The 21,965-nt window shown below is 51.8% G+C and overlaps 1 protein-coding gene across 1 annotated transcript in view; it reads right to left on the bottom strand.

Moving 5' to 3' along the window:
* Positions 1 to 16,496, bottom strand: part of PYGM (glycogen phosphorylase, muscle associated) — a 35,124-nt gene extending 18,628 nt beyond the window's left edge. The window contains exons 1-5 of the mRNA XM_083417046.1: positions 16,063 to 16,496; positions 8,550 to 8,651; positions 8,310 to 8,388; positions 6,888 to 7,123; positions 5,873 to 5,984 (exon numbers count right to left, since the gene is read on the bottom strand). Of these exons, the coding sequence (XP_083273172.1) occupies positions 5,873 to 5,984; positions 6,888 to 7,123; positions 8,310 to 8,388; positions 8,550 to 8,651; positions 16,063 to 16,305 (772 nt within the window). The 5' untranslated portion in view covers positions 16,306 to 16,496. The remainder of the gene's footprint in view (positions 1 to 5,872; positions 5,985 to 6,887; positions 7,124 to 8,309; positions 8,389 to 8,549; positions 8,652 to 16,062) is intronic.
* Between the last annotated feature and the right edge of the window lie 5,469 nt (positions 16,497 to 21,965).

Genomic DNA, 21,965 nt, shown 5'->3' with positions numbered 1-21,965 from the left:
GGGTCTGGTGCCGTGTCCTGCGCCTGAAATCGGTGAGGTGCTTTGTAGGGCGTGAGCACCGACCTATGGAATACTGGGTGCATTCTGGATCCCTCCGGAAGTGTCAACCGGAAGGCCACCGGATTGATCCGTGCCTCAACTTGGTAAGGTCCTAGCTGCTTATGTCCGAGTTTCTTCTTAGCTAGTGATCTGGTCGGCACTGCGTGGGCCGCTAACCACACCCAGTCTCCCACCTGTATGTCCTCCCCAACCCTTCTGTGCTTGTCAGCCTGCAGTTTGTATGCGTGCTTTGCAAGCTCTAACTGCCTCCTAAGCTGTTCGTGAACCTCCTGCAATTCTGCCGCCAAGACTTCCGCTGCCTGTGGCTCCCCCTCCCCCAGTCTCTCTAATCCTGGGAAGGTTCTGGGATGCCTCCCGTTGTTGGCGAAGAACGGTGTCACCCCCGTTGACACGTGCTTCGTGTTGTTGTAGGCGAACTCAGCGAGCGGCAGGTAGTCCACCCAGGTTGTCGGCTGCTGATTTGCATAGCATCTCAGGTACTGCTGCATGATGGCGTTGACGCGCTCCGCTTGGCCGTTGGTCTGCGGGTGTCTCGCCGACGCTAGGTTGATCTTGACGTTCAGGAAACCCATCAGCTTCTGCCAGAAGTTCGAAATGAACTGGCGCCCCCTGTCGGACAACATAGACCATGGCAGACCGTGCACCCTGAAGACGTGGTCTATGAACAGTTTGGCGGTCTGTTCTGCCGTGGCCACCTTCGCGCACGGAATGAAGTGGGCCATTTTAGTGAACATGTCCACCACCACTAGCACTGCCGTTTTACCCCTTGAGCTGGGTAAATCCGTGACAAAGTCCAGGGCCACCCTCTCCCACGGTTCGCTCGGGGTCTGCAGCGGTTCGAGCAGTCCCGCCGGAGGTTTATGCACTGACTTGGCCCTTTGGCAGGTGTCGCACCTCGAGACGTACTCCGCGACTTCCCCCCGCATCTTGGGCCACCAAAAATCTCTGGCAACTAGTTCTGCCGTCTTCTCCTTGCCAAAGTGCCCGGCGGTGGGTGCGTCGTGCAACTGCTGCAGTACTTTCGCACGGAGGTCGTCTCCCGGTACATAGAGTGCTCCTCTGCGGATGAGCAATCCGTCCCGTACTTGGAACTCGTCGTCCTTCACCGTGCCTTTGTGCACCTCCTCCATCTTGGCTCGTGCGAAGGGGTCCTCCTGCAGTGCTCGACGGACCGCCTCCAGGTCCACGGTTGCTGAAGCGCACGCCCACGCTTTCGGAACGAAAATGTGCTTGGCCGCTGCTGGTGCCGCCTCTTCGAGGTATTGCGGCTTTCTGGACAGTGCATCCGCCATGATGTTGTTGTCGCCTGGGACGTATTCTATCCTGAAGTCGAAATCCGCAAAGAATTCCGCCCATCTGATGTGCCGCTGGTTCAGGAACCTTGCCGTGCGCCAGTACTCCAGGTTCTTATGATCCGTGCGAACCTGCACTGTGTGTTTGGCCCCGACGAGGAAGTGCCGCCACGCCTTGAATGCTGCATGAATGGCCAGCAACTCCCTGTCCCAGATGGTGTAGTTCTGCTCCGACTTGCTGAGCTTCCTAGAGTAGAAGGCACACGGTCTCCAGTCCCCATGCGGGTCCTTCTGCAACAGTACGGCGCCCACGGCTCTGTCTGAGGCGTCTGTTTCAACCCTCATCGGTTTGCTGGGATTCACATGCAGTAGCTGCCCTTCGGACGAGAAGAGACGCTTAAGGTTCTGGAAGGACTGCTCCGCTTGCTCCGTCCAGATGAACTTCTTCTTCTTGGAGCTGAGCGTGTCGGTAATGGCCGCCGTCTGCATCGCGAACCCCTTGATGAACTTGCGGTAAAAGTTGGCGAACCCCACAAACCGCTGGACCTCCTTCCGATTGCGCGGGCTCTTCCAGTCCAACACTGCGCGAACCTTGGCGCTGTCCATGGCAAGCCCCTTGTCCGACAGCTTGTAGCCCAGGAAATCCACCTCCTTCTTGTCGAACTGGCACTTCTCCAGCTTGGCATACAGCCGATGCTCCTGTAGTCTCTGCAGAACTTCCTTGACGTCACCTTCGTGGGTCTCCTCAGATTCTGAGAATATCAGGATGTCGTCCAAGAAGCAGACGCATTTCTTGTAGAGGAGACCCGCCAGGACGTGATGCATGAAGGCTTGAAAACAGTGAGCGCCATTTTGTAAACCGAAGGGCATAACTCTGTATTCATACGTGCCCAGGGGCGTGAACATGGCAGTCTTCCACTCGTCTCCTTCCCGTATGCGAATCAGGTTGTACGCCCCTCGCAGATCCAACTTTGTAAAAACGCGTCCTTTCCTCACCGTTGCAAGCAGGTCATCTATTTTGGGCATGGGAAAGGCCGTGGGCTTGGTCTTGGCATTTAAGAGCCTGAAATCAACTACAAGCCTCTTTTGGGGCGTGTCCTTTTTCTTCACAAAGAATACAGGACTGCCCCCCGCTGCCTTCGACTCCCGGATGAAACCGCGCTTCAAGTTGAGGTCTATGAACTCCTTGAGCTCCTGTAGCTCGTCCTCAGACATGGAATACAGTTTCCCGGCTGGCAGCGTCACTCCTGGCAAGAGGTCAATCTTGCAGTCATAGGGCCTGTGGGGAGGCAGCTTGTCCGCTTCCTTCTCGCAGAAAACCTCCAAAAACGCTGCGTACTTGCGCGGCACTGCTTGCAGCGTGCCTAATTGTAGCTGCGGGTCGTCCCCTCCTTCTTCCGGGCTAGGAAGGATGCAATGTTCCGCGCAATAGGAGGAGCCGAAGGTCAGTTGGCGCTGGTACCACGCCAATGCTGGGCTGTGCCTGTGCAGCCAACTCATGCCTAAGACTACAGGTGTGTCCGACAGGTGGGTGACATTGAAGCTGATGACTTCTTGGTGATTTCCAATCCGCATCACCATTGGTTGCGTTTGTTGCACCACCTGCCCCCCTAACAAGTCTCTGCCATCCACCGTGACAACGTTCAGGGGCAGCGTGGCTGGTAGCAGTGGTATATTGTGCTGCTGAATGAATTCCAGTCCTATAAAGTCAGCGTTACTGCCGGAGTCAATGGTGATCGGCACCTCCAGAGTGCGTCCATTGGGCAGTTGGAGAGACGCTGTAAGCTGCACCACTGGTTTGGGCGGGAGGGGGTCTGTGGGTTGCAAAAGTTCTGGGGATTGCTTCATTGACTTGTCTGGCTGGACCCCAGTGCCTCTTCCTCCAGCCAGACTCCGTCGTTTAACTGTTGCTGTGTTTTCAATTGAGCTGCGTCTGTGACTGTTGCCGAGGCTGCAGTGTGCTTGTGGAGCCTCTGGGGACACTCTTTCGCCATGTGTTGAGCACTGTCGCAGATGTAGCACTTCCTGTTCCCTCTAGGAGGCTTCGTTTTGGCTGCTCCCGGTGTTAGGGCTCTGGTAGCTGACTGAGCCCTGGCACCTCCTATCTCCATCGGCTCTTCTCCCCCTCCCTGCGAGGGTGTGGATTGCGCACGCGCTGCTTCTCTGGGAGAGAAGGGAGGTGCTCTGGCTGGTGCCCTTCCCCAACGCCCTTCTTCCCTGTTCCAAGGATGCTCCTCCAGATGCACCCCGATCTCCAGAGCCCTCTGGACTACTTGCTGGGTGCTCCTTGGCCTCTCCCCCCTTCCAATCTCCGCTTTTATATCTGCATTCAAGCCCTCCCAAAAGAGGTCTCTCACTGGCTCAGAATCTTTTTGCCATCCCAGTGCATGAACTAGTCCGAAAAAGCGTGCATGGTACTGCCTCACGCTGGCTTTGCCCTGTTTAAGTCCATGTATGTCCCTCCGGGCAATGTCGATGTCTATTTTTGATAAAAAACACGAGTCCATTGCTTTAATGAAAGCCTTCGCATCCTGGAGCGCCGGATCATTATCTCTCCATAAATTCCTCAGCCACGTTTTGGCCTCCCCATGCAAATGGGACAAGATAAATCCCACTTTCTCTCTTTCATCTCTAAAGTCTTTGTCAAGCAGCTCTAGCGCAAACAGCAGGTCTGCTCTGAAGTTGGGGTACTGCTGTAGACTCCCGTCAAAATGAGATACAAGGCTGCCTCCCCTCCTCCCCAAGCCAATGCCCTCTGTTTTGGGTCCCGGTGGCCCTTGTTTAGAAAGCACGTCCAACCTGACTTGGAGATCCCGGCAGGCGTTAACCATTTCCTCCTCTCTCTTCCTGGATGCAAGTACCTCCGTGCTGAGTTGTGTCACAGCTTCTTGCAGGGCTGTTAGTTGCTCTTCCGTAGTCATCTTGCCTGAGTTTTGTGAGCTCTGGAGGCACCCCTCTTCTTCCCTCGCTGCGTTGACTCACGTGGCGAGGTTCTTGGTGCCAAAATTTGGAGACGGAGCTTACTGTCAGGGCTGGCTCCGGGTCCCAGCTCACCAAGGACCAACGCTAGCCGGTAGTAAATTATCAAAGTCTTTATTGAAGAATAGATTTCATTTCAAAGCCTCAGCGTCCCAGCCCTACATCTGGACTCTAGACCGGCGAAGCTCCGTCTGAGTCTCCGCCCCCTGCGCACCAGTTTAAGACTCTAATCTTACTCCACCTCTTCCTTCTCTCTCTCTTCCTCTGGGTCCTACTACCCCCAGGGGTCTCCTCCCTCCGGGACTCTTCTGAGGCAGACGTTGACCCCTCTGACTCCTCCCCCTCTCTTCGGCGGGCTTTAGGACCTGGCTCCCTACCCGGGCTGCCCACCTTGCCGCCCTCCTGTACATTTGAACTTGGCGCGCGCGCGCGTTTAACTTTCCTGATGACCGTTTCCTCGCTCCCTGACGAGGGTGTGGTCCCTCCTGCCTCACGTTCTCCCGCTGCCCGCGCGCCCCCTGATCCCGATGCCTGGGACTCCTCCCCCCTACTGCGCTCTGGGGGGGACGCTGGTCCGGATTTCCAGCTGCTACTCTCTGAGTCCCCTCTGGCCCCTTCTTCCCGAGGTGCCCCCCTGGGCACTCCCCTTGCCCTGACTATGGGGGCCCCTTTCTGTGAATCTTCCGAGTCACTGGAGAGACTCAGAGACCTCGGGCTGCTGTCTTCGCTGACATTTCCTTCGGACTCCTCCCCCTCCTGTGACTCTGTTCCTGAACCCCTGACAGTGGCCATTGCTGCTTCCTGTGGCAGGGAGTTCCACAGTTTAGCTATGCGCTGCATGAAGAAGGACTTTCTTTTATCTGTCCTGAATCCAACATTCAGCTTCTTCGGATGTTCAAAGTGTTAAAGGTAAAGGTAAAGGGACCCCTGACCATTAGGTCCAGTCGTGACCGACTCTGGGGTTGCGGCGCTCATTCTCACTTTATTGGCCGAGGGAGCTGGCGTTTGTCCACAGACAGCTTCCGGGTCATGCGGCCAGTGTGGCCAGCCACTTCTGGTGAACCAGAGTAGCACACGGAAACGCCGTTTACCTTTCTGCTGGAGCGGTACCTATTTATCTACTTGCACTTGTCGTGCACTTGTCGTGCTAGGTTGGCAGGAGCAGGGACCGAGCAATGGGAGCTCACCCCGTCGCGGGGATTCGAACCACCGACCTTCTGATCAGCAAGTCCTAGGCTCTGTGGTTTAACCCACAGTGCCACCCACATCCCGCTAGTGTTAGGAGTGTTAGGAGGAGGAAAAACTTTTCTCTATCCACTTTCTCCAGACCTGAAACGCAGTAAGCTGCCCCACACTGAGTCAGCCCATCTGGTCCACTGCCTACACTTACAGGCCCCGGCTCTCTAGGGTTTCAGGCAGGGGATGTTCCCCGTCCCATGTGGAGATGCCAGTGGGGATTGAACCCAGGGGACCTTCCACATGCCAAGCAAACACTCTGCCTGCTGAGCCACACAAGGCCTTGCTGCTTGCAATCCACTTACAGTCCTTCAGGTTGAACTCGTTGGGCGCCCGAGCAGACCACAGCCGCATGGTGTTGACGACGTTGTTGCGATAGCCGGGGACGGGGGTGTCGTAGGGGAGGGCAAGGACCACCTGCAAGGCAAGGGGGAGGGTTCTGAACTGGCCTTGGGGGCCCCTGCTGAGCACCCACCAGCAGACAGCAAACCTGGTCAGGCTGCCTGGGATTAAGAGGGGCACAGCAGCAAGACCCCCACTCCTGCAAGAGGCTAGGAGCAGGGGGGCGGACCTAGAGGTTGCCTTGGTTGGCCACTGCCAAGGGCACAAGCCCAAGGTGTGTGTACAAAAAGTGCACCTCTCCACTCTGGCTCAAAGCGACTAGGAGCTCACCCACTCGGCTGCACTTCCCAGGCTGCTCTGGGCACAAGAATCTGGCCATTGGTGTGGGCCGTCAGAGCAGCCCTGTAGAGCCCCCTCCCCAGCTGGCTGGTGGTGCTATTTAAAGTGTGGGCAGAGCACCAGCAGAGCTTGGAGGAGGAAAGAGCAGGAGGCGAGAGTTGCAGGAAGGAGGCAGAAGGGAAAGGAAGGAGGGAGGCAAGAAGGCAGGCAGACCGATGGAGGAGGAAGTGGAGGAAGAGAGCAGAGCAAACACAACCTTGATGGGCGTGGAGGAAGTCACTGGCAGAATGCGAAATGCAACAAAAACCAAACCTATTGAGTTTTTGGTCCATGGTCTCTCCAGGCTTCAGAGGCACAAAATTCAGCTCCTTGCCAAGGGCGCAAATGAGCCTTGGCCCCCCTAGCTATGAGCTCAGCACCATTTCTGGCCCCTGCAAGCCACACCAGGGTGCATCTGTGCACATCTGAGCACCCCCCCCCCCCAATATTTGGACCGGGGAGGCAGAATTCTTATTGTTTATTAAATTTCTATGCCACCCTTCATCCGAAGGTCACAGGACGGTTAAGCCACATAAGAACACAAGAATACAAAGCAAATCCACCCCCGCCTTCCAGTACCCTCCTCTCATTCCTACTGACCTGGGTGTCTACCCATTTCACGCCATCGTGGTCATGCTGGACGCGGCCGTAGAAGTGCACGGGGATCATGTACTCTGGGCGGGCCTTCTCCCAGGGGTTGCCATAGCGCAGCCAGTCGTCAGCCTCCTCTACCTGCCAGCCCCCGCAGATCTTCTGGTTGAAGATCCCGAACTCATAGCGGATGCCATAGCCATAGGCTGCCAGGCCAAGGGTCGCCATGGAGTCCAGGAAGCAGGCTAGTTGGAGAAGGAAGGGAAAGGGTTAGCGGAGCCAAAGGGGGCTTGGGCTGCATTCCTCTAGGGCTTCCACAGGAATGGATGGATTGGTTGAGTTCAAAATTATGCCACTTGCCCACAACAGGCTGCTGGGCCTATAGCGGCTTGCAGCAAACATTAAAAGTGTCCAAATACAAAGCATTGGAAATACCACTACAGGATATGTCAGTATAGGACTAATTTAGCCAGCTAGCCCTGGTGATTATCTAATGTTTATTGGATGGATTTTCCCCCCTAAATTTATTTTTGAATTCTGAATTTATAGTTATTCACATTTTATGCTGGGTATTTTTCTTGCATCAATTAAGTGTTTTAAATTTGTTGTTAGCTGCCTGGAGCCCCGGTTTTCTGAACCGAAAAGGGTGGGGTATAAATAAAACTTTATTATTATTATTATTATTATTATTATTATTATTATAATATTTTAAAATGGCAAAAAACATCAATTTGGCAGATGCAAGGGAAAAGGAGCAAGCTTGTTTTCTGCTGCTCCGGAGGGGAGGACCTGAATCAGTGAACTCTTGTAGAAGAAGAAGAAGAGAAGAAGAGTTTGGATTTGATATCCCGCCTTTCACTCCCTTTAAGGAGTCTCAAAGCGGCTCACATTCTCCTTTCCCTTCCTCCTCCACAACAAACACTCTGTGAGGTGAGTGGGGCTGAGAGACTTCAAAGAAGTATGACTGGCCCAAGGTCACCCAGCAGCTGCATGTGGAGGAGTGGGGACGCGAACCCGGTTCACCAGATTATAAGACTATCGCTCTTAACCACTACACCACACTGGCTCTTGTGACAAGGAAGGAGATCCCGACTAAACATTAAGAAGAACTTTCTGGCAGTCAGAGCTGTTTGCCATCAGGAGCTGGCGGACTCCCCTTCACTGTCAGGGGTTCCTTAACTCTGATTGCTGCCCTGCAGGGGTTGGGATTGTTGCCTCTCGGGGTCCCTTCCCATTCTAGGATTCCATGGGACAGCCATGTTGGGAGGAGGAGGAAGACCGTCAACACACGAGTGGGCTCCCCAGATCCTCGGCAGCAACAGGAAGGCCGCGGTCATCCTAGCCTCACCAGGAGATGCTGCCAGGGAGATGGAGGTGCTTGCAAAGCAGGGGCTCAGCCACCGAGTGGCAGCCCCTCCTCCGGTGGCTCACCTGCCAGGCGCCCGAGCCCTCCGTTACCCAGGCCAGCATCTTCCTCGATCTCCTGCAGCTCTTCCATGTCCAGGCCAAGCTGTTGGACAAAAGGAGGGTGCGGAGGGGAGAGGGGGTTGAATTAGCTCAGATAGAGGTGAGGGGAAGCCCCCAGCCCCAGGAATCTCCCAAGCCTCCTTGGCCCATCACCACCAACCACCTTATCCACACACACCCCAGGCCCCTTGGCAGTCCCCAAACCTGGTAGGTAGCTTCATCGCAGGCATTCTGCAAGGCCAGGTTGACCATGGTGTTCTGCAAAGTGCGCCCCATGTAGAACTCCAGAGACAGGTAATAGATGCGCTGCAGGAGGAAGAAGATTGAGGAGGAGTTAGAGAGGAGCAAAGGTGGACCTGTGAGCTTGTGTTGCGTTTACGGGAAGAAACTATGCGCTGCCATCTCCCACGAAGAGGATTAGATTTGGATCGTTGTTCTTATCACCATTGCGTTGTTTTTATTGAACAAGATGTTGCGCCTTGGTCACCTTCAGCTGTTGTTGTTTCGAAACACAATAGATTTTCTTTAGTTCCGCAAATATAAATATGGCACTGAGAACAATACTTTTAACTCTTTTTGAAATAAGTATTATAGTAAACTAGAGCTTAGTACCAGAAAAAGGTGGCTGGCAGATTTAAGAACTTAATTCGTTCTGGAGGTCCTTTCTTAACCTGAAACTGTTCTTAACCTGAGGGTTCTGTTCTCATCCTGAAGCAAAGTTCTTAACCCGAGGTACTATTTCTGGGTTAGCGGAGTCTGTAACCTGAAGCGTCTGTAACCTGAAGCGTCTGTAACCTGAGGTACCACTGTATATAATTGGACATATATAATAATTCCATAATAGTTTACATCATCCCCAGTAATGTATCCGGGTGACCATTTTCTTGTATCTTATTTCACCAAGACATAACAAACATGCCCCACTTTTCCAGAGGGGCTGTTGCGAACTAAAGCCTAAACCACCATTGCTCAACTTACTGTGCCTCATTCGTGGCAGTGAGACTTTGCCATACAGGAGGGAAGAAGCAAATTCTTTGAGGGTCTGAATGGTCAAGACTGGAGGCAGGATCCTGCTTCCTACTGGCTGAGGGGCTCTGGGGAGCAGCAGAAGAGCCCCACTGCTTTGGGGGCACTCAAGACATTCCCCTGGCATGAACTAAACACTGGTAGAACTCCCTGATGCACCAGCAGAATGCTACATGGGTGCAGCTGGTCCACCTGCCGGTGGAGAAAGCAAGTCATGGATGGGGTGCAGGGGGCAAGCAAGGGCACAATCACTTATCTTTAAAACGCTTTGTTCATTATTGGCATAATGATGAGCCCTCTTCTTCAGCGGATATGGCCCATTTGTTTTATAGCTCATCAATACCAGATTGACTGTATCATTCCACACATGTCGGCTCCGAAATAAAGACTCAGTGTGATCAACACAGCTAATCCCAGGTAAGTACGTCTAGAACTGCAGCCTTATTTCACAATTTGCATTTCTGTTTCATGATTTGGAATTTGTAATATATAAAGCCTGCCTGAGCCACTGGCTGAAAGCGGCAGATGTGAGCCACACAGCCCCTATTAAGCTGCCTTATACCAAATCAGGCTATTGGCTGATCTAGCTAAAAAAAAAAGGAGGCTCCAGTCCTCGCAGTTTTGGATAAAAGGCTGATTTACATAGGGACACAGTGAGTCATGCTATTGACCCATATAACCTCCAGGTGTTATTGGACTACAGCCCCCATCAAAGGCGGACTTAGGGCAGTGTGACCAGTACTTTCGCACTGGACACTGAGCCTAGGGGGCGCCGCAGCTACAACATAGTGAATTGAGCAGAACGGAAGGCGAGAGGTTGGAGGGACCAAATTTTGGTGCTGTGGGAATTTGAAAGACCCAAGTCTGCCGCTGCTTCCATCACCCTGGCCATTGGCTGTGCTGCCTGCAGGGGCTGGTGAGAGGTACCACATTGCTTACCTCTGGTCTACACAGACCTGCAGCAGCTCTCCAGCCTTACAAAAAGAAGTCTTTTCCAGCCCTACCCAGGGGCTGAACCCAGCCTCTGCTGTGTGCCAGTGGTCCCTCCTGGGAGCACAGGAAGCTGCCTTGTATCAGAACAGGCAGCTTGTCCACCTCGGCCTCCAGGGGTGACACACAGACCTTTTATCTACTCACCCCTGGAGATGCCAGGGATCAAGCGTGGCCCTTTCTGCCCGCCTGCCTGCCTGCCTGCCAAGCAGGGGCTACAGGTCCCTCTCCTGACAGTTCTCCTCTATTCTACCAGGAACTTAGGCGGTAGCTGTGTGGCCACCTCTGCATTGCAAAAAGGGAGATAAAGGCAACATCTCTTTTTGGATGTTATAGGTGCAATTTTAGAAATATTATAAGTTACATAGAAAAGTAATGCATCTCACCAACGACAGACCAGCCAGCCTATGTGCCTGCTCGGCTGCTCTTTATATTGCATTCAGTGCTATTTTAATAATAAGGAGGAGGAGGAGGTGGAGTGCTGGAACTCACTATGAACACCCCACTTATAATGGCAATGGCACCCACCTGAGAGGTGCCGGAACTGAGTTCTGGCTGGGGGGGGGGGAAGCCCTGATTGCATTTCTATCCCACTATTTTTCAGGAAGAGCTCAAGGTGACATGCATGGTTCTTCGTCTCCTCATTTAACTCCCACAACAACCCTGTAAGCTAGGTTAGACTGAGAAGCAGCGACCGAGCTCAAGGTCACTCCCCACAGAGCTTCAGGCAGAGGGCCTTCTCGGTAGTGGCGCCCGCCCTGTGGAATGCCCTCCCACCAGATGTCAAAGAAATAAACAACTACAGTACCAGACTTTTAGAAGACATCTGAAGGCAGCCCTGTTTAGGGAAGCTTTTGTTAGAACCTGCCCAGAGTGGCTGGGAAAAGCCAGCCAGATGGGCGGGCAATAAGTATAAAGGGTGCGCAGCTCTTGTGGGCTTTTGCGGGAGGTGGGGGAATTGCCATAGTCGCGCGCAGCCTCTCCCAGCCGGAGAGGCTGCTTGCGGCTAAAGAAGCCAAGACAGCAAGCGGGATCCATCCTGCTCGCTGTCTTGGCTTCCTCTTTAGCCCCGCGCAACCTCTCCGGCCGGGAGAGGCTGCATGCGGCTATGGCACAAGCCAAGACAGCCAGCAGGATGGATCCCGCTCGCTGTCTTGGCTTCTTTGCTCTTTGGGGCTGGGGAATAATATTTTTTTTCTTGATTTCCCCCTCTAAAAACTAGGTGCGCCTTATGGTTCAGTGCGCCTTATGGTTCAGTGCGCCTTATGGAGCGAAAAATACGGTATGTAGTATTGTGTCAGCATTGTTAGAGGGGCTTCAATCTGGCAAGCAGATCCCACCTCCTGATAAGCCCAGCCTCTCCTCATCTGGATCAGCCTGTGTCCCAGTAAGGAATGCCTCTGAGATATTCAAAAAGCAATGTGAGATAGATAGATAGAGAGATAGATAGATAGAACAGGCAGCAAAACTTTACAAATGTTTGCTCAGTTTTAGGGCACATTTTCTTTGGGGGCGAAAATAGTGTTAGTTTGTTTCTCAATGGCTGGCTGACACAGGCCGGCGGCAGAGAAGCAGGCAATGCTAGTAAATGTGAGTTTATTTGCAATGCTATCCTAATCTCGATTCCTGGATATTTTGGGAACTGGGTAGAGTTACTGAGGCTGCAGCCCTAGGCACATGCGCTAGCACGTAAGCCCGGGTTGAGGAATGAACGCAGAAGGACTTTGCTTCTGAGTGAAGATGCACTAGATGGTGCTGTTGGGGGGGGGAGACAGGCACTCTGTACATGCTCAGAGGCACCCTGCTTTCCTACTCCTACATATATTCTGCCGCTCCACTTAAAGTGCTCATTGCAGATCATTTCCCCGCACTAAATGTGCGACCAGAAACATTTCTGAACAGCAGGATTCCCAGTGTGGTCAATGCCTGGGATAGGACATCCTGCCACCAGCCAAACTCTTGGCATTCTCCAGCTGAGTGCTTGCAAAATACTCATCCCCTCAAGAAGAAGCTCCATCTAAGGGACCTTTGTTGGTGTCCAGGCTTACTACCACGACTTACTAACCATTAGCAGCACTAATATATTTATTTATACATGTGATCTACAGCCTACCATTCCTCCAGTGAGTTCAGCCCTGCTTGAATGCACACGCGTACCGCAGATACCATTAGCTAGCTTGATTTCTCTGGGTATGGACCCTTACATAATCAAAAGGTCATCAACCATTCAAACTAGGAAAGTATCTGCAGGGTTGGGGAAGTGCAAAGTTTGCAGAAGTACAGAAAACATTTATTAGAGACCCCACTCTGCAAAAACAAAGAAACAAACATAACCACAGCCCAATAAGAACTGTGCATGATATAATCAGAATGTTATTGGGGGGCGGGGACCCAGAGGAAGGAAAGAGAAGATGCTGGTAAATGGCAGAGTTGATCGGGTGGAACCTGAAGTGCAGCACATGCCAAACTACACTGCAACATTTTGTTGCAGACTCCCTACTACTACTACTACTACTAATAATAATAATAATAATAATAATTTATATTCTGCCTTTTCTCCATTGAGCTTAAGGCAGTTTGCAGGGTTCTCTCTCAATTTATCTTCACAACAATCCTATGAGGGAGATTAGGCTAAAAGAGAGACTAAGGTTGCCTAGTGGGCAGAGTGACTGAGTAGAGAGCATGAGTAGGCAACTTAAGGCCCGGGGACCAGATCTGGACCAATCGCCTTCTAAATCCAGCCCACATACGGTCCAGGAATCAGCATGTTTTTACATGAGTAGAATGTGTCCTTTTATTTAAAATGCATCTCTGGGTAATTTGTGGGGCCTGCCTGGTGTTTTTACAGGAGTAGAATACGTGCTTTCATTTAAAATGGATCTCTGGGTTATTTGTGGGGCATAGAAATTCATTCATTTCCCCCCAAAAAATATAGTCTGTCTGAGGGACAGTGGACCGGTCCCCTGCTGAAAAAGTTTGCTCACTCCTGGAGTAGAGGTTTGGAGCAAAATCTCTCCTGTCCTCTGACCACTCTGGTCCTCAACTTAAAACAAGAATCAGTGTAAATTTACTGAAGCAGCAGTAGCATCATGGCTCGGTGAGAATGACTTCCCACCAGTGACAGATGAGATCCAGCCTCCTCCACACAGCTGGAATGAGCAGAGCCGGAGTCCAGGGCAGGTCACCTGGTGAGCTCTGGCTGGGATCGAGCCCCCTTGACATTTCTCACTCCATGAATCCATGTCCTCAGGAATGACTGTGACACTCTGAGCATTCTCAGAGGCACTCCTATTGTTTGTTGTTTCATACGTCTCTAATTCTTAAACCCCTCTCTGTAAATGGGGGGGGGCACAATCTGGGTTTCTTTGGAGAGCTAGCAGACATGAACCAAAGAGTGGAGATTGCAGGGAAAGAGCAGATTTTGGCTAAACATCAAGGCAACTTTCCTAATAGGTAGAGCCCTCGGCCAGTGGGGCAGCCTTGCCTCAGGGGGTCGTGAGTGCTCCCTCTCCCTTCCTCTCCTTTGCTAGAGCTACTTAAGCAGAAACTGGGCAACCAGCCATCAGTGATGCCAAAGTCCAGCTTGCACCCTGTGCTGAGGTGGGGGTTGGGCTGGATGACCTCCCAGACCCCCCTTCAGACTCTCACATTCTTTGATTCTACATTCTGGGACTCAGCCACAGCACTGGTGTGGTTGCCAGCACAAACTAAGCCCCTTTTTGAGATACTGGGAATGAGCAGCAGGCAAGGAGGCATCACAAAGTAAAGGTGTTTCCTCTGGCAGAAGGAACCTGCGGCCAGGTACCCCTCCAGAACCAGAACGCAAGGCCCACCACCGCTGCTGCTGTTCCTCCACCAGCCGGCTGACCTTTCCAAGCTCCGCAAGCCGAGACCGGCCCATCTTGGGTCTGCTGCTGCCAGCTGTATCTGGTGTCCTTCCCCCGGAGCCCTGGTGCTGCTGACACAGGCCTATCCCGAAATTAAATGGCAAAAGTTCACAGCAAATGTCAGGCTGGGCTAAATTTAAAGAGGACGGGAAGGAGCTGCCTCCCCTGGCCAGGCCCATCCCTTTGTGATGCAGAGAGAGGGAGGCAGATACCTGGAGACCCCACCCCTACCCCCACCCCAATCTCTGGAAGGCTGAAATTGGGGTGGGTGGGGCAGATCTCCTGGATGTTCAAATGCACCTGGGTGTGCGGAATGAAAGTTGGGGGGGGGGGGCTGCTTTGCTTGGTCTTTGAACCTGAAGCCAGGTCAGCTTAGTGATCCACACAGAACATAAACTATGGAACTCCCTGCTGCAGGAGGCCACCCACATGGATGACTTTAACTGAGGAGTAGACATATTGATTGAGTGGGGGGCTGTTGATGGCTGCTAGCCATGATGGCGGAAGGCACCAATGTTTCTGAAAACTACTGGATGGAAACTGGGAGGGGGGGTTGCATTTCTTTCCCTCACCTGCCACCCAGTGGCGTAGCGTGGGTTGTCAGCACCCGGGGCAAGGCAAGTAATTTGCACCCCCTAACCTGTGGATTTGCGCCCCCCTAACCCTAACCCCCAGATGTTGCGCCCGATGCGGCCGGCCCCCCCTGCACCCCCACGCTATGCCACTGCTGCCACCTGAGGCCTGCAGAGCTCAAAGCGAAGGGCTGGAGCCTTGGGGTGGAACACCTGCTTGGCATGCAGAAGTTCTCCCCCTAACAGACCCCCAAACAGAAGGGGTTTTGCTCTCCAAGCTTCAGGTGGGCGTCTTAGGGCTTTTTGGCCCTCCATCCTGACCCGCGGATGGGAGCAGGTGGCCTCTCTCTCCCGCAGGCGGCGGGGAAGCGTCTTAAGCAGCTATTAATACTGCCGACCGAAGACTGGCTTGGATACCCCGCCTCCCCTGTCGCCCCGCCCTCCGGAGGGGCAGCTTCGACACCTGGAGCCACGGGGAGCGAGAGGCCGGAGCTTGCTGGAACCCAGACATGCAAAGGGCACGCGGGGGGGGGGGGGAGTCCGGAATAAGACACCGGGAGGAGCGCGGGGGGGGGGGGGAGGCTGACACCAATTCGAAGAAGGCACGGAGTGCGAAAGGTCAGGCAGGAAGGCAGACGCTCCACAGACAGTACTTGAAGGAGCACCCCCCCCCCCAAAAAAAGTATTCCCCCTCCCCAATCCTTCCTCCCAGGTCACCGTCTAGTCTCACTGAAGGAACGGACAGTGGCGTAGCGTGGGGGGTGCAGGAGGGGGCCGGCCGCACCGGGCGCAACATCTGGGGGTTAGGGGGTGCAAATCCACGGGTTAGGGAGCGCAAATTACTTGCCTTGCCCCGGGTGCTGACAACCCACGCTACGCCACTGGGAACGGAGTAAACTCCTTGCTCCCTCCCCCAGCCGACTTTGGAGGGGGGGGCAACCCTGAGCGGACACCCACACCCCTCCAACGGCCCAGGTAGGGGCGCCAACTTAAATAAAATATGGGGGGGGCAAGTAAGCACCGCCCTGTATATTGATCACATGACGGAGCTCACCCATACTATTTGAATGTCAGTACCCATCAATTTGTGGGGGGACTCAAATAATTGGGGGGGGCTCCTATGGGCCCAGGGTCCTCCCTCGGCTGGGGGCCACGAGCCCCTCCCCCCTCCGGACCTCTCCCCCCTCCCGCGCTCCTTTGATCTCCTCCTCTTCCTCCTCCTTCCCAGACGGGCTCTCCCACCTTGGGGTCCTTCTCGTAGTAGTACTGCTGGGTGCGGATCCATCGCCCGACGAGGTGGTCGCGGACGGTGTGGGCGAGGGCGAAGTAGTAGTCGCGCGGGGTGGCGACGTTGCGGTCCTTGACGAGGGTGAAGTGCAGGTGCCGGTTGAAGTTCTTCTTCAGGTCCGTCACGTTCTCCACGCCCGCCAAGCCCCGCACGCTGATCTGCTTGCGCTTCTCGTGGTCGGACAGTGGCCGAGACATCCTGGCGGCACGGAGAGTGGCGCGGAGCGGGCGGCTAGGTAGATGGCAGGAGGAGGACTCGACGGGGCGGGCTCCGGGGGCGCTGCGCTCTCCGCTTCGGCACCAGCAAATGCGCCCCAAGCCCCTCCCCTGGGGCGCTATTAAACCCCCGGCCCCTGCTGCATTATTCAGGAGGGGGGGAAGGACCTCCCCCTCGCGCCTTCGACCCCGCCCACGCGCCCAGGGAATCCCTCGCGCCTCCTACGCCTCCTGGGGAGAGAGAGCCCAGAGGCTGCAGCTCTGAATCGGGAACCACAGTGGTACCTTGGTTCTCGAACTTAATCCGTACCAAAACCAAAGCTTTCCAAAACCGAGGCACGTTTTCCCATGCAAAATGGCTTAATCCGTTCCAGACTTTAAAAAGCAACCCCTAAATCAGCAATTTAACATGAATTTTACTATCTAACGAGACAATTGTTCCATAAAATGAAAGCAATAAACAAGGTACTGCAGCCACACAATCAATCCATCAGTAGCTGAACTGGGTTCCAGGCAGTCACAAAAACAAAACAAAAAGGACCGCAAAAACCAAAGCGCAAAATAAATAGCAAAAACAGACAGACCTCAGCGTAACACTCAAAACAGAAGTGTGGCACTCAAAACGGAGCATGTTCAGCTTCCGGAAAAAGTTCCCAAACTGGAGCACTTACTTCTGGGTTTGCAGTGTTGGGTTCCAAGTTGTTTGAATACCGAAGCGTTTGAGAACCAAGGTACCACTGTACTGCAGTCACAAAAGAGCTGGAAGGGACCCTGGGAGCTGGGATCTCTTTGACACACACACCCCCAATAAAATATTGGAGGGGGCCAGACCATGGGCGCAGCCAGCATTTATTTTAGAGGGGGCAGGCTTCATGTTGGGAGGGGGCAGAACCGAGTTATCTGCGACGCAACTGGTCAGTTAGTCAAGTATTCTGATTTTATTTTTTTACTTGCTGGGAGGCAGCTGACCCCTGCAACCCCTGTCTGTGCCCATGGGCCAGCCCCACCCCACCCCAAGTTGATGGACATTCTCATTCAAATAGTGTGCGATGTGCTGTGTAAAGTGATTGATTATGCAGGGAGGGACTTACCTGCACTCCCCCCCCCCCAATATTTTATTCAAGTTGGAAACCCTGGAAGAGTCCCAAAGGGTCATCTAGTCCAACCCCTTGCAATGCAGGAATTGTGATTCTTACTATTATTAATAAGGCAATATAACACTGTGTGTGGGATAGTACTTGAGTTTCAAATACGGTAATCTCCCTTGCTAGATATCGATAAATAGGGATGGGATCAATAGCTAAATATATATAAGGGTTTTTTTATCCCACACTGCTTGCTCGTTCAGAGTCTGCTATATTAAGGGTTAAACTTAATACCGTATTTTTTGCTCTATAAGACTCACTTTTTCCCTCCTAAAAAGGGGGGGGGGAATGTGTGTGCGCCTTATGGAGCGAATGCAGGCTGCGCAGCTATCCCAGAAGCCAGAACAGCAAGAGGGATCACTGTTTTTGCTGCGCAGCAATCCCTCTTGCTGTTCTGGCTGCTGGGATTCAGAATATTTTTTTCTTGTTTTCCTCCTCCAAAAACTGGGTGCGTCTTATGGTCTGGTGCGTCTCATAGAGCGAAAAATACAGTAATTTCCCCCAAATGCCTCCAAATAGCAGATACAAATTCATTTTCCCTTGCACTTTCTGATGCAAGTAGAATACAACCAAGTTCCGTTTTTTTCAGTCAAGACACCTTCCATTCTCCTGCCTTCTCTAACTCTCATCACCAACCTTGTGAGTTTAGGTGCCTCCCAGAGCCAATAATTTCCCTGTGGAGGACGAGGAATTTCCTCCGTTTTTGCGGATTACCATTTTGCTGCTGCCTGTACATCGGCTGTCATTTCCTGGTTGGAAGGTATTCAGATATTAATATTACAAATGGAGCTCTGGGGAGATCCTGGCCAATATTTGTTTTACGGTGGTACCTCGGGTTACAGACACTTCAGGTTACAGACTCTGCTAACCCGGAAATAGTACCTCGGGTTAAGAATTTTGCTTCAGGATGAGAACAGAAATTGTGCGGCAACAGTGGGAGGCCCCATTAGTTAAAGTGGTACCTCAGGTTAAGAACAGTTTCAGGTTAAGAACGGACCTCCAGAACAAATTAAGTTTTTAACCCAAGGTACCACTGTACTTTGCTTCTATTAATATAAGCACCCAAAACATTTTGATTAGTGGGCATTCCCAAATGATGTGGAGGATGTTTGCCTTTGCAGCGTTTTGCATCTACAGTGTGGGCTGTTTATTGTTGCACATATCATGTTCACTCCAGTTTGGGGGGGGGGGTTAAAATACCAGTGAGCCATGATTTTATATATGAAAAAATATTTAAGCATCATGCAAATTTAGAAGTGTTCTTCCAAGCCCGTATCCACTTTTATCAAGATATATTGCTGTGCATATCCACATTCCACTTTAATTGGAATTTGTGCTGAGATGTTTCCAATTATGTGATTATATTATATTATACATTTGTCCCTGAGGTTTCTTTCAGCTTATTGTTTCTAAAAGCCAGTGATTCAAAATTAGTACTATCCATCAGTGCCCCAAACATTCTCAATAAGTTGCTTATTACATGCCGTACCTGAAGTTACTGAATGAAATACAGTTTTATATTTTGTAATGTTTTCCAAGTGATAGCCAACCCACTCTGACTTATAGCGTGAGATTTGTCCAAATTTGTCTAGTGTCTTTAAAAGAGGTTCAAATTATTCTTCTCATCTTTTGAGATCAGTACTTGATCATCCTCATAAAGCTTTCTTTTTAGATTCCCTGTTTCATCCCTGAAAATCTTTGTTCTGGTCTATTAGCTTTGGCCAAAGATCCTACTATTATGGAGGTAATGTGAAGGTTTCTGGATTTGCTTCACTTATGCATATTGAGGCAGTAGGATTCGAATAAATCAGCTTAATTCAGGAGGCAAAAGTAGAACCCACTTCCATTTTATACACTGCTTGAAAGAAATGTCTCCACATCACTCTGTCAAAAGCTTTTTCTGCATTTATAAACTGCAGTCCGTGCAGGTTATCTATCTATCTATCTATCTATCATCTATCTATCTATCTATCTATCTGTCACATTTATATCCCATCTTTCCTCCAAGAAAACCATTTGAGACATTTTAATAAAATTCAGCAGTAGAGGTTTCAGGGCCTGTGGCTTATTCATTGCTGTCATTTTGCCTGCCCATTGACTGCTTTTGCACTTATCGTGCATTTTCGGGTTGGACTAGATGATCCTCAGGGTCCCTTCCAACTCTATTATTCTATGACTATGTACCGTAATTGGGCTCCTGAGACTTTTCTGTATCCTAATGAGTGGGGGGTGGAGCTTTGAGCTTTCTAGAGGCACATGGAGAGCAACCAAATGCTGAATGAAATGAACCCCACTTTGATCAGCAATCCCTACAGCTCCTCCCTTTTGGGCAAGCAAAGCCTCAAAAGCCTCTCTCTCCAGCCTGAGTTATGACAAGCAGGTGCCACTCAGCCACCCTGCCGACCCCCAAAAAGATCAGTGGAGGAAAACTGCCCAGCAACATTCTTTTCTATTTTGGGCCTCCTCTGGCAGGGATGGTGTTGAGTGGGTGTCTTGACAACAACATGACCGGTGAGCGGGTGGTGGGGGAGGTTACACTCTGCTTGGTTTTCAGGAGGGTGTGCAATAGGGCTTGGGTCTCCCCTGAACCAATGCATCCCCCCCAATCCACAGACCTAAGCCCCAATTCCAGATGCTGACAAATGTTTGGAGGTATGGTAAGCAGGTAGATCTGTATTGCTACAATAGTCCTGTTGCAAATGCAGAATTTGTTTAGGCAGTGACTTGCAAGCCTGTCTTCATTGCATGCTGGGAAAGCTTATTAACGTATGAACAAGGCAAACCAACTAGACCCAAATCCAAGCCCCCTTATAGCGTGGAAAGAATCTTAAAGCTTTCCCTTTCACGATACCCAGGAGCTGAACAGGGAAGCTGTAGAGGAGCTACAGCCAACGTTCAGACTGCGAAAGACAAGACTCAGCAACAGCATAGGAGCAGGTGAGGAGCAGGGCATAGGGTGCTTCAGGAAGGGGACCCTGCATGCACAGCTTAAAAGAGGACCTGGTTTTGATACATTTGCAAGTCTCCTCCTTGTATATGAAAATTGGTATACCATTGTGGCCAAGAGGCCGGGCTATGAATCAGCAAGTTCCCAGTTTGTATCTCGCCTCTGCCCTGGACTTGCTATTCACACACTGCCTGTGTTTCCTGTCTCCTGTTCCCTACCCTGCAGAGCTCCACACCACCTTTATGCCAGCAGCACCAAGCCCCTCCTGTCCCTAGGCCCTGTTTTCCCATCAGTTACCGTATCTTTCGCTCTATAAGCCGCACCAGACCACAAGACGCACCAAGTTTTTGGAGGAGGAAAAGAAGTAAAAAAATATTCTGAATCTCAGAAGCCAGAACAGCAAGAGGGATCGCTGCGCAGTGAAAGCAGCGATCCCTCTTGCTGTTCTGGCTTCTGGGATAGCTGCGCAGCCTGCCTTTTGCTCCATAAGACGCACACACATTCCCCCCCCCCCTTTTTAGGAGGGAAAGAGTGAGTCTTATAGAGCAAAAAATACGGTAATTTCCCTAACAGAGACTACACTGATTATCAATAATCTATTGCCGACAACCAGTCCCAAGCAGTTAAGATTATTCAATAAATAGCTGGGGAGTTGCTGTCAACAGTCCAGAGGTGGGGGGTTTGGGGGCGGGAGGGGGGGTAGAGCTTGATTCATAGACACACACACACACACACACACACTACTGTGAAAACCCCTGTAACACCCAGTAAATCTCCTGCCCGCCTAGAACTGATTCCCACCTCTTTTTTCCTCCCCGCTTTCCCTGTAATCCTCTTTTATCTGAGCTTCTAATGTTCTTCCTCCTAATTCTCTTTTCCCTGATCCTTATCATCAGTCTACCTAATTTCACTCAATTTCTCTCTCTAATCTTGTTACCAGTCTAATCTCTCCAGTCAATGTTCTCAATCCCTCACACTGCTACAAACAAACCATCCGGGGACTGAATCCTGGCTTTGCTCTTTGCAGCTGCATCAAAGGAGTGGCTCCAGGAATGGGCAGAAATTTCCCCTGTCCCAAAATGCAAACCATGACTTGCCCCTCGGCACTCTTCGTCCCACTCCCAGGGTCAACGATGACACACCAGATTCCCCCTGTTGGCTTTGTGCTGAAGGATAGCTGGAGGGTGACAGCCCAGTCTTACTGGGGTCGCCATTCACTGGGATCAGAATGCCTTAAACTGGATTGGTCTATCCAGCTCAGTACTGCCTACACAGGCTGGCAGCTGCTGTCCAGAGTCTCGGGAAGAGAGGAATCTTTCCCAGCCCCACCAGGAGATGCTGGTTGGGGTTCAACTTGGGAACCATGGCTGGCAGACACTGTGCTTGACTACAACTGGGCTATGGCCCTCTCCCAAAACATTTTATTCCAGTGGATCCTTCCAGGGATTCTGCAGAAGTTGGATGAACTTTTGTCTAGACCTGGAGCAGTTCACTTGCTAGACGCCTCTGGTGTTCCTGGCCTCCAAGTTACGTTTTGATGATCACTTCCT

This window comes from Podarcis tiliguerta (assembly GCF_965153285.1).
Source record: "Podarcis tiliguerta genome assembly, chromosome: 16".
Taxonomy (NCBI): Eukaryota; Metazoa; Chordata; class Lepidosauria; order Squamata; family Lacertidae; genus Podarcis; species Podarcis tiliguerta.
Note: the sequence above shows the minus strand (reverse complement) of the source record. Positions and strands in the feature narration are given on the sequence as shown.